The sequence below is a fragment of the Planococcus citri genome, chromosome 3 (assembly GCF_950023065.1).
Source record: "Planococcus citri chromosome 3, ihPlaCitr1.1, whole genome shotgun sequence".
NCBI classification, from domain to species: domain Eukaryota; kingdom Metazoa; phylum Arthropoda; class Insecta; order Hemiptera; family Pseudococcidae; genus Planococcus; species Planococcus citri.
Window position 1 is genome coordinate 41,179,904 of NC_088679.1, and position 14,163 is coordinate 41,194,066.

The window sequence follows — 14,163 nt, forward strand, 5'->3', positions numbered from 1 at the left end:
TATTTCAGCTTCAGCCTTTCTTTCAGGCTTTCAGCCCTTTCACTCCTTTTGCTTTTTTTTTTCAATTGTTTAATGGAAAGCGATACATTTTAGGTGAAGAACTCAAGATTTGAAGGTCAAGAACAAGAAGTCAAGAACTAAGAACAGTAAGAACCTAAGAACTATAATTAATTTTTAAAAAAAAGTAAAAACACATTTTTATTTATTTCAAAATTATTACTTTTGTTATGGTTAGCTAGTAGCGCTACTGTCGTTTGATAAAAAAAATGTACGCCCGGTCGCCCGGCCCTACGCTGTGGCTGTGTCGCCCCGAAATAATTTTTGATCTTTTGCTTGCTACGCGATAGCTACGCGTTTGTTTTCGAGAAAGTTATCAATTTTTGAGCGAGAAATATGGTGTGAAGTTCATTAAAATATCTTTTTGTCCTGAAACATTTAATATACGGTCGTTCACTATTGTTGATTAGCTGTCCGGCTTCCAACAGTGTGTTATTTCTTTTATTTTGAATCATGAGTCGTAGAAGACAGTTCGAGGAAACCGAAGATGGTTACGGTGAGTTTACAGATTTGAGCATAAATAAAATATATAATCCCTTGCTCTCAGCCTAGAATTTTTGCGTGTTAAGAGATACTGCTGTAATTGTACCTTATTAGTTAATAATCATCCGTAATCTTGCATTTCAGAGAGACTCTGTAAAAAGAGACGTAAAGTATCCGAAAACCAGGATATAGAAGACAGATTGGGAAAATTGATTTTGGAAGTTGGAGAAAAAGTAATTATTTAATTTTTTCGGTGTTTGAATCATCTTTTTTCTTGAAATCTAAGTTCATATTTTTTTGTTATCTTTGAAGAACACGAACTTGGAAAGCAACTTACAAGGATTAGCCAGCGTCTTGGAAGGCGACCTGGGCACATTTCGAGCCAAAGTTTTGAGAATTCTGACCGATTGTGCGATTAAAATCCCAGAAAAATGTACGATTTATTCAACGTTGGTCGGTTTATTAAACGTGAAGAATTACAATTTTGGAGGAGAGGTGATTAGTTACAGTCCTAGATTTTTGTAGTTCGTATTTTGTCAGTATTAACTTACATTTAAAATCTGCTTTTTCAGTTCGTAGAGCATATGGTCCGAAATTTAAAGGATAACTTGAAATCATGTAACTGGAATAGTGCTCGTTATTGTTTGAGATTCTTGGCGGATTTAGTGAATTGCCACGTTATTTCTGCGAGTTCGTTGCTGTCGTTATTTGAGAACCTACTAGATGTTGTTAAAGAAGAAGGTGTACCGATGGTTCGTAAAGATTGGTACGCGTATGCTGTATTATCATGTTTACCTTGGGTTGGTCGAGAATTATACGAGAAGAAAGAGCAAAACTTGAATATGATGCTGGCCACTATTGAAGTGTATTTGAATAAAAGATCGAAAAAGCATCTTGGTGTTTTGCGGGTCTGGTCTACAGATAATCCTCATCCTCAGGAAGAAGTAAGTTTCAAATACTCTTTTTCAATTTTAATCATTCATTTCTTGAGTTACTGAATGATTTTTCCTCTATTTTGTTGCAGTATTTGGATTGCCTTTGGGCGCAGATCAATAAGTTAAGACAGGACAATTGGACGGAGAATCATATTTTGCGACCGTACTTGGCTTTCGATAACATTCTGTGTGAAGCTTTGCAGCATAACATCCCTCTGATTATACCTCCGCCGCATCATCCGTCTTATAAGTATCCGATGCCATGGGTAGTATTTCGAATGTTCGATTACACCGATTGTCCTGAAGTAAGTATTGTATAGAGTGAATTGATCTTGTAATTATTCAACTATTTCATGCGAAATGTTTTAATTTACTAGGGTCCTATTTTGCCGGGAGCTCACGCGATAGAACGATACTTGATAGAAGAGCATTTGCATCAAATTATCGAATTGTATCACTTTGAGAGAAAAGAATGGTAATGGACGAAGTAATTATTTGATCGTCTTTGTTATTCCGTTTACATAATGAGAATTTCTTTTCAGTGCTCAGCAGCTCATGAACTTCCCATATAAGCTTAATATTCCCCTGGAATATTGTGTTATTGAAGTGATATTTGCCGAATTGTTGAGTCTCCCTGCACCGAGGTATATAGAAATATTTTACGCATCTTTACTCTTGGAATTGTGTAAATTGAAGCCGTTCACTGTACCTCAGGTAAGATTAATTTTTTTTCGAAACGATTGAAAAATATGTTTTCGGTTATGCTTATTAAATGTTATCATTTTGCAGGTTTTAGCTCAAGCTACTGAAATGTTCTTCTTCCGATTGGAAAATATGAACGTGGCATGTTTTGACAGGTGATTAAAAGTATCACGACTTTCATTCAAAAGTTTGTACAGTTTGTTTTCAATTTGAAAAATATATTTCAGATTGGTTACATGGTTCGGTTATCATTTGAGTAATTTCAAATTCAGCTTTGCTTGGGATGATTGGGAAGCATCGGTAAAATTTCATCCTGAACATCCTCAACCGAAGTTTATTCGTGAAGTACTACTCAAAACTATGAGGTAAAGTATTTATTTTTATTACCGTAAATATTTTTACAAGTCTTATAACTGTCATTATTATTTTTGCAGGTTGTCGTATCATCAACGAATTTGCGACATGGTTCCCAAAAGCTACGCTCAGTTACTTCCCGAAAAACCCGAGCCCAAATATAAATATAGCCCCGATAATTCGAGTAAGTCGACTGACAAAGTGTTTTGTAGTGAGATGGCAGAAAGTGATACATCTTGCTTGATTTAGGTGAAGTGGAAGGTGTACAGTATGCGCAAACTCTATCCACAGCCATTCGTCAGAAAAGCCCGGAGGATCAGATAATAAATATTTTGAAGGACATACCGAATCCTTTACTTATGGAGAGCAGTGGGGATATGGAACCTAGATGTAATCCGTTACAAATTGATGTGTTCGCACAAACGTTGCTGTTTTTGGGAGCTAAATCATTCACGCATTCGTTTGTCGCCATCAATCGTTATTATGAGGTTTTGAAAGTGAGTTCACGACGTAATCATCTCTCATAAACACAGATCAGTATATTTTTATTAAATATGGCAATGTTACAGTGGTTAGCCGAAAGTGAAGAAGCACAGCTTTGCGTACTGCGAAGTATTTTCGAATTATGGCGTACTCACCAACAAATGCTCATCGTTTTGATCGATAAGTTGTTGAAGAATCAAATTCTAGATTGTTCTTCTGTCGCCAATTGGATATTTTCGAAAGAAATGTCGTCAGAATTCACGAAGTAATTGTAGACCATTTTGTTTATAAATCGGTTTGAAAAGAATCACGGCTCAATTTCTGATTGGTTCAATTTTTAGATTGTATGTTTGGGAAATATTATACCTGACTATAAACAAGATGTCGAAGCACGTTAATCGTCTTACCAAGGAATTAACCGAAATGAGAGAAAAAGTGGGACACACCAATGGTAGCTCTGATAGTGAAGACGAAGAACCACAAATTAAAACAGAAGAAAAAATAACAGAGGAAATGGTCGAAAAAATGGAAGAAAAGTTGGAATCTGCGCAAGGAGATCAGAAAAATTTATTCCTCATTATTTTCCAGGTACGAAATTCGAAATCTGTACATATTTGTACAATGCCGTGGGTTATTTTAGTAATATTTAATTTTTCGGTGATTGTTTTTCTTTTATAGAGATTTATTATGATACTCGGAGAACATTTGGTGAGATGCGATACCGATGGTATCTCTCATGAGAATTATTGGTACAAGTGGACTATTGGCCGGCTTCAACAAGTATTTTTAGCCGTGAGTATTTCATCGATAGCTAGTAAAGTAGATAGAATTTTTTTCGAAAATGTTGGCGAAAAGAGGGATCTGAATATGTAAAAGGTCGAGATCATAATCCGGAAAATAAGGGCGATGTAGTTGTAAATAATGATTGAGGAAATGCCCTACCAACCGATTTTCGATAAAAAAATTTGATTCATTCCTGTGGCCAGTTGATATGTGAACAAATTTCAATTCATTGACGATTTATTTTTCAGCACCACGATCAAGTTCAAAAATACAGCGGTACTTTGGAGACTTTATTGTTCACTCAAGATCTTGATCCGCATATTTTAGAAGTATTCCATCAGTTTTTAAGCTTGAGAGGTTAAGTTCCTAGTCTGTGCGTACAACCGAGTCCAAATTGACATTTTTCTTTTCTGTTTGTACTCAGTGAATATGTGACTATTTTGGGCACGTAGCCTTTTATTAGTTATGAAGTTAACTCGAGTTATCATTACTTAAGAATATTGCAAATAATATTACTTTTCAAGTAGGTAATAAAATTTTTATTCCAACTAAGTTGAGATACACATTATGATTTCATAAATCGTAGATTCGATTTCTAATGCTATTGTGATACAGATTAATCGAAATGTCTTTTTCTTAATTCACGGGTATTTATGATATTATTTATTGCATTAAAAATCATGTTAAAAAAATAATTATATCTATACATTTTCACTTAGATTTACTTTTAATAATTTCTAATAATTCTGAAACGTCGTTCTGCGACCCTAAGAATATCGGAGATCTTTCGTGTATCTTGGTAGGTTGCACATCTAAAATTGATATGTTGCCGTTAGATGATAAGCCACCAGCTTCTTCTACGATATGTGACATTGGAATAGCTTCGTATAATAATCTCAACTGAAATAAGGAGTAGTATTAGACACGTTTCTACTGAATTAAAGTCATTATTTCTGTGCAAAATCTCACTTTGCCGTTAGGTGCATCTTTCGTTGCCGGGTACATAAATATTCCTCCATATTTTAACGTTCTATGGACATCAGCGACCATTGAGCCTATGTAACGTGCGTTGTAAGGTTTACCGCTCTGAAATCATTTGTACATTTTTGTAAAGCAAATAATTTCTTTTAGTTGAAGGATATTTTGATATTTTGTACTTCATACCTCCGGGAATTTTTTCTTGTTAACGTATTCCTTGATTGCATCGTCCCACTGTGATGAATATCCTTCATTTATACTATAAATTTTACCCTGTTTTGGTATTTGAATGTTTCTTTCTGTCAGTACGAATTCTCCGATGGACTGTAAAAAACGTTACGTATGAAACAGATTATTACCTCCGCTAGAATCGTAATTTTAAAAAGTACAGCCGGTTATGCATGTTTATGTGTAATTTATGAATTTTGCAATTAATTAAAATCGCGTAACTAATTATCGAATACGTGGAAATATTTAGAAATCTTGAGGGATAAATCAGACATGACATTTATTAATCAGGCGACATTTAACGTTTTTGTGTTCAAATCTGTTCAACTGTTTGTTTACCATAATGTTTTACCTATGTGTTTTTTCCAACGTTCCTAAGGTACATTAAAATTTCAAAATCTACTATTTACGCCAGCGTTATCAAAATGTTGACGATGATTTTACTTTTTTCCGGATATTTATTTTAAAAAATTATCTGATAATGATAAGCTTATTTAATTAAAAGAAACAAAATAATGTAATGTAGGTATGCACCACTTATTCTGAACTCTACAGATTATCGCCGCTAGTAAACGGCGTGTTTATCAAACATAAAGTTTGAACTTTGCTTTTCAAAGAAAAAAAAATAATCAACATTTTTCCATATCTACCACTTGTTATAGAATACATAAGAATTATTATAAAACGGAACTTTCGTGATCGTGAAACATGAATTTCCATGCACAAATTGGTTCGAGAAAAAAATTGTTTACTCACTGGATCTAACATGAATCCATTAACACCGGTTCCTTTACCTAAGGCGAGTACCATCATCGTTGCACTACCATACAAAGCATAACCAGCAGCAACGAGACTCCTACCACACTGAAGAGCATCTTTGGCACAAGGTGGATCTGCATTTTGCTTCCTAATTTAATGCATAAGACATGTAGGCAAGAGTCGAATAACGTGTAACAAATTTCAACTGGTATTTCTTACTACGAACCTGTATATACCGAAAATTGAGCCTATTGATACTAAACAATCTATATTGGAAGAACCATCGAGAGGATCGAAGCAAACCACGTATTTTCCTCGTTTTTCGGTTTCAATCTGTATTTTAAAGTAATGATATTACTCAATTATTTTGACCTCTACGAACGTACTTAGATTAGAAGAAAACTAGGTATATTGATAAGGATTCATTACTTCGATCGCTTCTTCATTTTCTTCAGTGACTAATGTACAGACTTTGTAAGATGAACCTAACATATTTATGAATAATTCGTTCGAAAGGACATCCAATTTTTTTACTTCTTCTCCTTGGACATTCACTGAACCAGATATTCCATATCTATAAGTGCAAAACGAGAAATATCACAAGGAGTTGTTACCTAAAAATGCATTCGAACAGCTACTTTTAAAAATGGGCTTACAAATGTGCTATGCCAGCTTTCCGTACTGCTGAGCTAACAGCTTTTACTGCGGTTTGAATAGAAGTAAGTAATTGAGTTAAATCGCCAGTTGCTGAAGGAACTTTTTTCTGCTCTGCGAGGACGAACCTCGTCAAAGTCATACAGTCTGAGTCAAAACCTGCGTTAGACATCTGCGAAAAAACATTGTAATTAGACCACCTGATCAACAAGGTTCACCGGTTTCGTAATTTCATAGAAATTTACAATTCACACAGATCTGACAGATTAACGATGATGTAGGTATTTTTTCAGACAGGTACCTAGTTACATAATGAAATAGTTACAAAGGCAAATTTTAATGATATATTTATTCCAGGTTCAGGTTCTTGAAATGAAATTATCTGTTCCATAAGGGTTATCATTGAATTATGAGTAAAATAAGTGAATACCTATCTAATGTTCAACATTTATGTCTTAAGCATAATCTAAGATTGGAATTATACAAAATTGTAGGTACTTACATTTAGTAATAGTTTTTCATACAAAGAACAACGCAGCTGAAATAAAACCGAGTTCGTGCTGATTAAACGTATTCTATTATATCAATTCAAGTTCAGTACTCGTACGTGTGAAGCGAGTTATTTAAAACATAAACACATGATACCCCCACTCTTGTTTTCATATCATGATATTTCATGCAGTCGCCACTCGCCACATAACTTTTGTACTTTCAACCAAACTGCATACGTCAGACAAGAAGTTGTTGATGTGATTCATGTGTGATTCTCTTTTATCAGTGGTCAATAATTTTTCATTTTTACGTAATTTTTTTCGTATTTTGCCGATTTTTTATGAGAGATGAAAGATGATTAAAAATTATTCAAGATAATTCTTTTGAATCGATGACCTAAGAATGCATAAATATTCGTGTAAACAGGAAGAGATGAAACAAATTCAAATTATTATACTGTATACACAACCTAGTTAGGTGCATGAAACTGTTGATGTTTTAAAATTTTTAGAATACCTATAAAACAATCGAAATTGCTGACTCGTTGGCCAATAAAGTAAAATGAGGCAAGCCATATTATAGAACAAAACTGACGAAGTCAATTCTTTTCCAATGAATCAATGATATATTTTCCTTTTTCAAAGCGATAGACTGGTGATTATTCAGTAGAATGAACTAACCTTGCATTTAGTCGTGAAGTTATCGTATGTAGGAAACACCTCATTTGTAGAAATCACAATTAAAACATTTAAAACAAGAAACAAATTAATGAAGAGGAAATTGAAACTCATCATGATGGTACAGATTCAAATTTTAAACTAAGTAGGTAATTAGATACGCGCGACACTTTAGTAACATCATGCCTTGTAAAAATTTAAGAGTATCTAAGATTCATCAAAAGTTGAGTACATACATATAAGTAGGTATAGATACTTGAACTCAGAAAGATTTTTTACAATCTTGGTGCTTATGGCAAATATTTTCATCTGATAAGTATTCGAATATACATAAAACCTATCTGATATGATAAAATCACTCATTTGATTTAGAGTACTGAAATAGGTATTAGCATGAAGTGATTGAAGTGCGTAAAAATTAAATGAATAGGTAGGTGTTCTAAAAGTTTTTTTTTTTTTTTTTTTTTTTAATGTGATGGTGCCTATTACAAAAGTATTGTAAAATGAGCTCTCTCCTTCAATTAACGCTTGAATGTACAAATGAAAATTTTCAAAAAAAAAAAAATTAAAATCTGATTAATCGAACATATTTTTTTAAATAAATTCTTGCCTAATTTATGATCTATCGTTACATTCATCGGTTGCGTTTCTGAGATTTAATTAGGTGTATTAGACTTCAAGTCGGACGAAGATTTGAGAAATACTCATTTTTTTCGTTAAAATCATGAACCACTCTGTCCTTCATGAAACAAGAATTCCCAAGAAAAACATTAAAACTTTACCAACGAAAATCCACTTAGGGATGAAGTTCATAATTTAAGTTATTCACACAATCCACAATCCTCTGAAGTCTTCTAAAACTACGAGAAAATTATTCATTGTAGGCTTTTCCACTGCACTATTCGGCTATTTGATTATATAAACTTCAGCTTTGGTTTTCTTTTTTTTTTTGTTCTTCTTGCGGTAAGTTGGTATTTTTAAACACTTTCTAGTTCAATGTAGCCGAAGAAATTTTATTGATATTGTGTACATGTGAGTGTGCAATTGTGCATGCTTAACCTACGAAAAATGAATTATGTTTGAGATGTCTCGTCAGTTTCAAATTTTTTAAAAATAAAAATAAAAAAATCTTAGCGGCGGATTAGGTATTGCTTTAAGATAAAAATACACATAATTGAGCTATTTTTTAGGGCCCTTTTAATGAAAACAAGTTTCTTAGCACTGACAAGCCCTTAGCAGTTTCTCAAAAAAAATGCTCGTGCCTAGGGGAAACTCCCCCTCTAAACAGACCTGTAACGTGTAAATAAGTATAGTTGTTCCTAATTTTATATTTTCCACTACCTGAAATTAGGTAGGCCTACTAGAAATTTTTTGAAACTTGACCTAAATGAAAAATAATATGGCAATTATAATGTACCTATGTAGGTTCCTATATCTGAAGTATTTGGCTTGAACGAATGTCGCCGCTTATTTTTATTACAAATCCTAGGTATACATCAGGAGATGAAAATTAAAGTGGATACTACCTACCAATACACACTCAATAATGTTATGCATACATGTACTTTTGATTGATACTTATTATTTCCAAATACCTACGTACCTATGTAATTAATTCTGTATAGATAAATTTGCGAAAAAATAAGCCACGATGAATGATTTTTTTTTTTAATCACCCCTGCTGACGAGTTCATAGTTATTTCGCAGTAGGTGATTTTTCTGCAAGGAAAATGCCTCGATTTCATCGATAATAAAATAGTATTTTTTATTCTATCAGCAGGCTTAGCTTATCTTCTAACCACTCTGATTCTTCGCGAAGTCGTCTACTCGTATTTACCTTGTAAATAGCATTTTGACAAATGGTTATACCGACTTGTTAATAATCATTTACAGGTAGTTAAGCTCTTACTCGAGGTAATTTTTCTGAAGACGGCGGCGTGACATCGAAAAAAATCATTATCACTTTCGAGATTTAATGATTTCGATTAACCGTTACATTAACAAAAAGGTAAACGTTATGCGTGATTCTTCCTGGTTTTGGAGCAGAAATCTGCACAGTTCGTTTGCATAGTTCGTCAGTAGTCGGTATTACCTACCTAACAAAGAATGCAATTTTTTTGTACTTTGTAAAGTTCAAAAATGTTGCTAAATTCGGAAAATACAGTTACGTTGAATTTCAAAGAAGAAAGTTTTAACGATGTTATAGACGATGTGACTGAAAAATTCCAATTCGTCGGTTTCGTATGCGGATTTTTCTACGTTTGCGCGATTTTCATCATTCAGTATTGGATGAAAACACGTTCGAAATTCGAGTTGAAAAATTTTGCTGTGATATGGAACGCTTCGATGTTGGTTTTGAATACAGCCGCAACTATAGGACTTTTACCTACCCTAGCGTATGTTTTAATTAATGAAAATTTCTACGTGTCAATTTGTACTGATAAGTAAGTAGCTATAAGTATATCTACCCATCCTATACCTAGTTTATCTTTCATATCATTTATTTTAAGGTGAAAAGACCATTTGTGAACCTCGTTTCAGAGGTGAATTATCAACAAAAAAAGAAAGAAAGAAAGAATATACCATGTCTACCCATATGACACGTCTTCTGGACTTATTTTTTTCCTCAGTGTTTTGCAACCACTAACAAAAAATATTTTTTAACTGAATAATTGATTTAATTTATGAGTTTTTTTTTTTTTTTTTTTACTGTACCTTTTGTCGTGTAGGTAAAATTTGCATAGTTTTCGAGTCTTCATCATTTTTTTTAAATTTATGAGTGGTGTTTCAAGAATACACATAAGATAAGGAACCTTTTTTAATTTTTTACTTATTTTTAAATAATTCTTTGAATTAATTTGGAAATTTTATATTATCAATACTATGCTTTAGATGTTTTCTTTTCAACAGTAAAAGCATTAAATATGTGGGGAAAAATGTAGTACCTACCTATACTTATCTCCAGATTTAATTTTTTGCAGTTTTAAATGGGCAATACCTACCTACTATGTGGTTTATGTCAGACAACCTTACTCTCACATATCTTTCATAAACGTTACGATTTTCTCATAAAAACATTTTTTTTCGTTCCAGGACCTGCAATAATTCAACATTCTGTGGATTTTGGCTCCGAATGTTCCCTTATTTGAAGATAATCGAATTAGGCGACACGATTTTGCTAGTTTTACAAAAACGTAAATTAGTCGCGTATTATTGGTGCCATCATTTAGGCGCTTTATTAATTACTTGGTACATATATCCGTCTTATCCACCGTCCATAATATTATGGTTAGCAGTTATGATTAATTTATCTCATATATTCATCTACCTTTATGGTACAACTCGATCTTTGGGATTTTCCGTTCCTCAAAATGTTCCTGCAGCCTTACTCCTGTCAGAGATTTTGCAAATGTTGATCGGCGCTACGTTATGTTCGTTCATTTATTATTACGCTATCGTTGGAGATTACTGCGATATTACAATATTGAACGCTTCTGTTCTATTTTCAATGTATTTATTGTGTTTTGTTTTATGTAGCGTTTTGTATTATAAAAGATTTTATATCAGGAATAAAACTATCGAGAGCAAATCTGTGTTAACTTTGACGAGTATTATTACTGAGAAATGATATTGTAATTGTTATGAGTAAGTACCTATTTATGGTTTGTGATTAAATATTTCAGTTACCTATACTTTTTATTTTTTATGAGTTAAGAAATATAAAATTTCTAATAGATGATGATTCGTGCCTTTACATGTATTTTAATCAAAATCACGAACGATATGATTCCAGCTGAATATTTGTTCATCCTTCACTTTCAAGTTAGGCAAACATTCTAGCTCAAAACGTCAATTCTCCCAATATTGTCCAATAAGTTAAATATTTCATTAGGAGAATAGCAGTTACCAAAAAGTACTTCATTATCCAGTAGTTTCTCGTCAAATTTGTTCACGAAATACGTACATGAATGGTAAGTACTTTCAAGTATGACAATACTCATTTTTAAAAAAAATTAAATACCGTCTTCTACCTTATTAATTTTTATGTTTGGCATTACCTACTTTGGAGAAGAAAAAACACAATATACTTCATGAAAAAAGGATAATTATGTTCAATCTATTGGATAACGTTTTCAACATGCAGAAAAAAGTTTTCATTCATAAAATTCACTGAATACAGGATTGAAAAATGAACAATCGATTTATTATTTTTTTTTTTACAAAATATACAAAATAAAATTTACACTTGTATGTACAGGTAGTTTTGATTAATATTCAGCCTTACAATTCAATAGTACACTTACCTATCAAGGTGATAAGCATATTAAGATTTTGATTATTACATCAGTAATTATTTTACATTAAATAATAGTTGTAGGTATAGTATTTTATTACAATGCAGTCGACTCTATAAATGGCAAAAAATTCGTATATTATGAATAAATTCGTCATCTTTGGTTTTTAAAAAATCAATAAAAATAAATTAAACGATACATAGAGTATTTTCATGAGCACCAGGAAAACCTAATTGAGCCTCTTGCAATATTCGTAATCGAGGTCCCATCGGTATACCTAATTTTTGTAATCTTTCTTCTGACATATAAGGTAATTCCACCAAACCTACTCGTTCTTTTTCAAAAACAGGGGCATATTTCTGAAAATAATAATATGTAATAAAATTTTTAAAAAAAAAAACAAACAAAGTAATCAATTCAAAATATAGGTAACTCACCTCGTATCCTAATTTTTTCAAAAATAATCTCAATAATGGTGGCTCATCTCCAAAAAATTTGGTGAGTTTTTTCATTTTATCAGGACTGGAATTGGTTTGCTCGGCGTTAGGAATCGGGAAAAATCTCGGCATCGATTGCGACCTCACAGTGAGCATATTTGTCTGAGCTCTTAAATTATTCAGTTCTCCTCGTATAACTTCCATTTCCTGTGAAAAGTTTAGGCATTTAATTATTAACGAAGAAATAATTACTAACGCGGTCGCACACTATTCATTTATCGTTGTTCTCTATATTTACCTGTATCATTAGATGTTGAGTTCGCATTTCAGAAGATAAATGAGCAACGCTTCGAGCCAGTGTTACCACGTGCGATTCTAATCTTTGAAATCTCTTATTTATACCCTATTAAATATTGATTATTATTAAAAAGAAGGTACCTATTTTTTTCGCTCGAATCGTTCATTAAACGTGTTGATTTCAACATACTTTTATATCGCGGACAAATTTTTTACGATCTTCGGGTCTTCTATGCCTATCTCTGATTGGGCGACTGCTAACTGATGACGGTAACGAGGACATACTTCCATATAACCGACGTTTATGGATCCTCGGATCTGTCTGATACCTGCTCTGTGATTTTCTAACGCCTAATAGTTTCATGACCTGCGAAATTCAACTTCATGTTAGTACCTATATACGAGAACGACGAAAATTGACGTAGGATAAAAATCTATTTCGTATATCTGGTATTCAGTATTCACCTCGGTATACATATTCTCCAATCCTTCCAACTGTTTTCTAATCGCTCGAGTATCTGTAACGCTGATATCTTCATCACTGGTGTTATTTTCTTCGTCTAGCATCGAATCTAAATCGATACTGCTACTAGCTACAGCTATACGAATACATACAAAACAAACATTACGACCATCAGTGAAAACATACGAAATGAAAGAGCATGATTAGGGAAGCTTTGGCCTATCTACGTATAATGTAACGTTTATCGAGATACAGGACGCGAAAGTTTACACGCTGTAAACTTTGTCATTAATATATTTACATCGTATTTTCCTTTAGCAAAGTTCGACCAGTTGGAAATCTAAACGATTCTTTTTAATTTAAAATGTTTATCTTACTCGATGGAATTTTGCTGGAATTTTCCGCCCTTTTCATACTGACGGCTAAACGCTGGTGGATTTTTTCTTTTGTATTACTTCTGGAATTCCATAAATTTCTATGGTGACTAGAAGGTACTGATGCTTTATAAGGTGTTTCTAATTTACTACCGTACAACGAGCTGTGAATCAGAAATAAAGAATTGTTTTTTATTATTAAATAGGAAAATTACAATTTGGATAGCATTTTTTTGTGGATTAAAATTGAGACGTACTTTTTGCGTTTATACGTAGGTGCCATCTCGTCTGATGATACATCAGGAGATACTGGAGGTAATGGAGGTGATGTTGAGCTATCACTCAACGTCGAATTAGCCATACTGGCGTTCGACTTCGGTTCTAGTATATGTTTTAATTCGTTTTCAACCATGTCCACCCATTGATTGTCTTTATTACCTGAAAACATCAATTTGCAACATTAGTTAGAGATTGTTTTTTTCTTTTTTTGATAGGTCTAATCGTATTTTTTTCATTAACCTAAACCTATCCGTATTTTACAACCACTATCTCATGTACCTAGCTATTATTCGGACTATTCCTTCGCAAAAAAAAAAAAAAAAAAAAAAAAACAGAAGACGAATATATTGCCTATTTGTTAAACTGAAGGGGCAAAATGACAATTTATTCACCAGCCCATATACGTGTACCTCCTTCCAAATTTGAAAATTCT

General features: G+C 32.8%; 4 protein-coding genes across 7 annotated transcripts in view; 2 read left to right on the forward strand and 2 right to left on the reverse strand.

The window, feature by feature from the left end:
• Positions 1-312: 312 nt before the first annotated feature.
• Positions 313-4,517, forward strand: Cbp80 (Nuclear cap-binding protein subunit 1). Its single transcript, XM_065353965.1, has 15 exons — positions 313-553; positions 685-773; positions 853-1,035; positions 1,113-1,484; positions 1,565-1,780; positions 1,853-1,950; positions 2,018-2,189; positions 2,265-2,332; positions 2,405-2,542; positions 2,612-2,715; positions 2,781-3,028; positions 3,101-3,279; positions 3,356-3,602; positions 3,693-3,806; positions 4,046-4,517. Exons 1-15 carry the CDS (start codon positions 511-513, stop codon positions 4,157-4,159), a joined length of 2,385 nt encoding a protein of 794 aa, XP_065210037.1. The 5' UTR covers positions 313-510; the 3' UTR covers positions 4,160-4,517.
• On the reverse strand, positions 4,322-7,760 carry fbp (fructose-1,6-bisphosphatase). Its single transcript, XM_065353966.1, has 9 exons — positions 7,589-7,760; positions 6,919-6,954; positions 6,419-6,588; positions 6,192-6,336; positions 5,989-6,095; positions 5,760-5,910; positions 4,962-5,099; positions 4,767-4,883; positions 4,322-4,697 (listed from the first exon to the last, which is right to left on the reverse strand). Exons 1-9 carry the CDS (start codon positions 7,700-7,702, stop codon positions 4,509-4,511), a joined length of 1,167 nt encoding a protein of 388 aa, XP_065210038.1. The 5' UTR covers positions 7,703-7,760; the 3' UTR covers positions 4,322-4,508.
• Positions 7,761-9,138: 1,378 nt separating this feature from the next.
• On the forward strand, positions 9,139-11,310 carry LOC135838370 (very long chain fatty acid elongase 6-like). The gene is made up of 2 exons (XM_065353967.1): positions 9,139-10,029; positions 10,679-11,310. The coding sequence occupies exons 1-2, from the start codon at positions 9,725-9,727 to the stop codon at positions 11,211-11,213; spliced, it is 840 nt and encodes a 279-aa protein (XP_065210039.1). The 5' UTR covers positions 9,139-9,724; the 3' UTR covers positions 11,214-11,310.
• A 457-nt stretch (positions 11,311-11,767) lies between these two features.
• LOC135839136 (ras guanine nucleotide exchange factor P-like) overlaps positions 11,768-14,163 on the reverse strand; it is a 37,369-nt gene continuing 34,973 nt past the window's right edge. For all 4 annotated transcript variants that reach the window (XM_065355028.1, XM_065355031.1, XM_065355030.1 and 1 more), the window contains 7 exons: positions 13,709-13,889; positions 13,455-13,615; positions 13,080-13,213; positions 12,805-12,981; positions 12,616-12,720; positions 12,318-12,524; positions 11,768-12,239 (listed from right to left, as the gene is read on the reverse strand). In XM_065355028.1, coding sequence (XP_065211100.1) covers positions 12,069-12,239; positions 12,318-12,524; positions 12,616-12,720; positions 12,805-12,981; positions 13,080-13,213; positions 13,455-13,615; positions 13,709-13,889 — 1,136 coding nt within the window. In that variant the 3' untranslated portion in view covers positions 11,768-12,068. The remainder of the gene's footprint in view (positions 12,240-12,317; positions 12,525-12,615; positions 12,721-12,804; positions 12,982-13,079; positions 13,214-13,454; positions 13,616-13,708; positions 13,890-14,163) is intronic.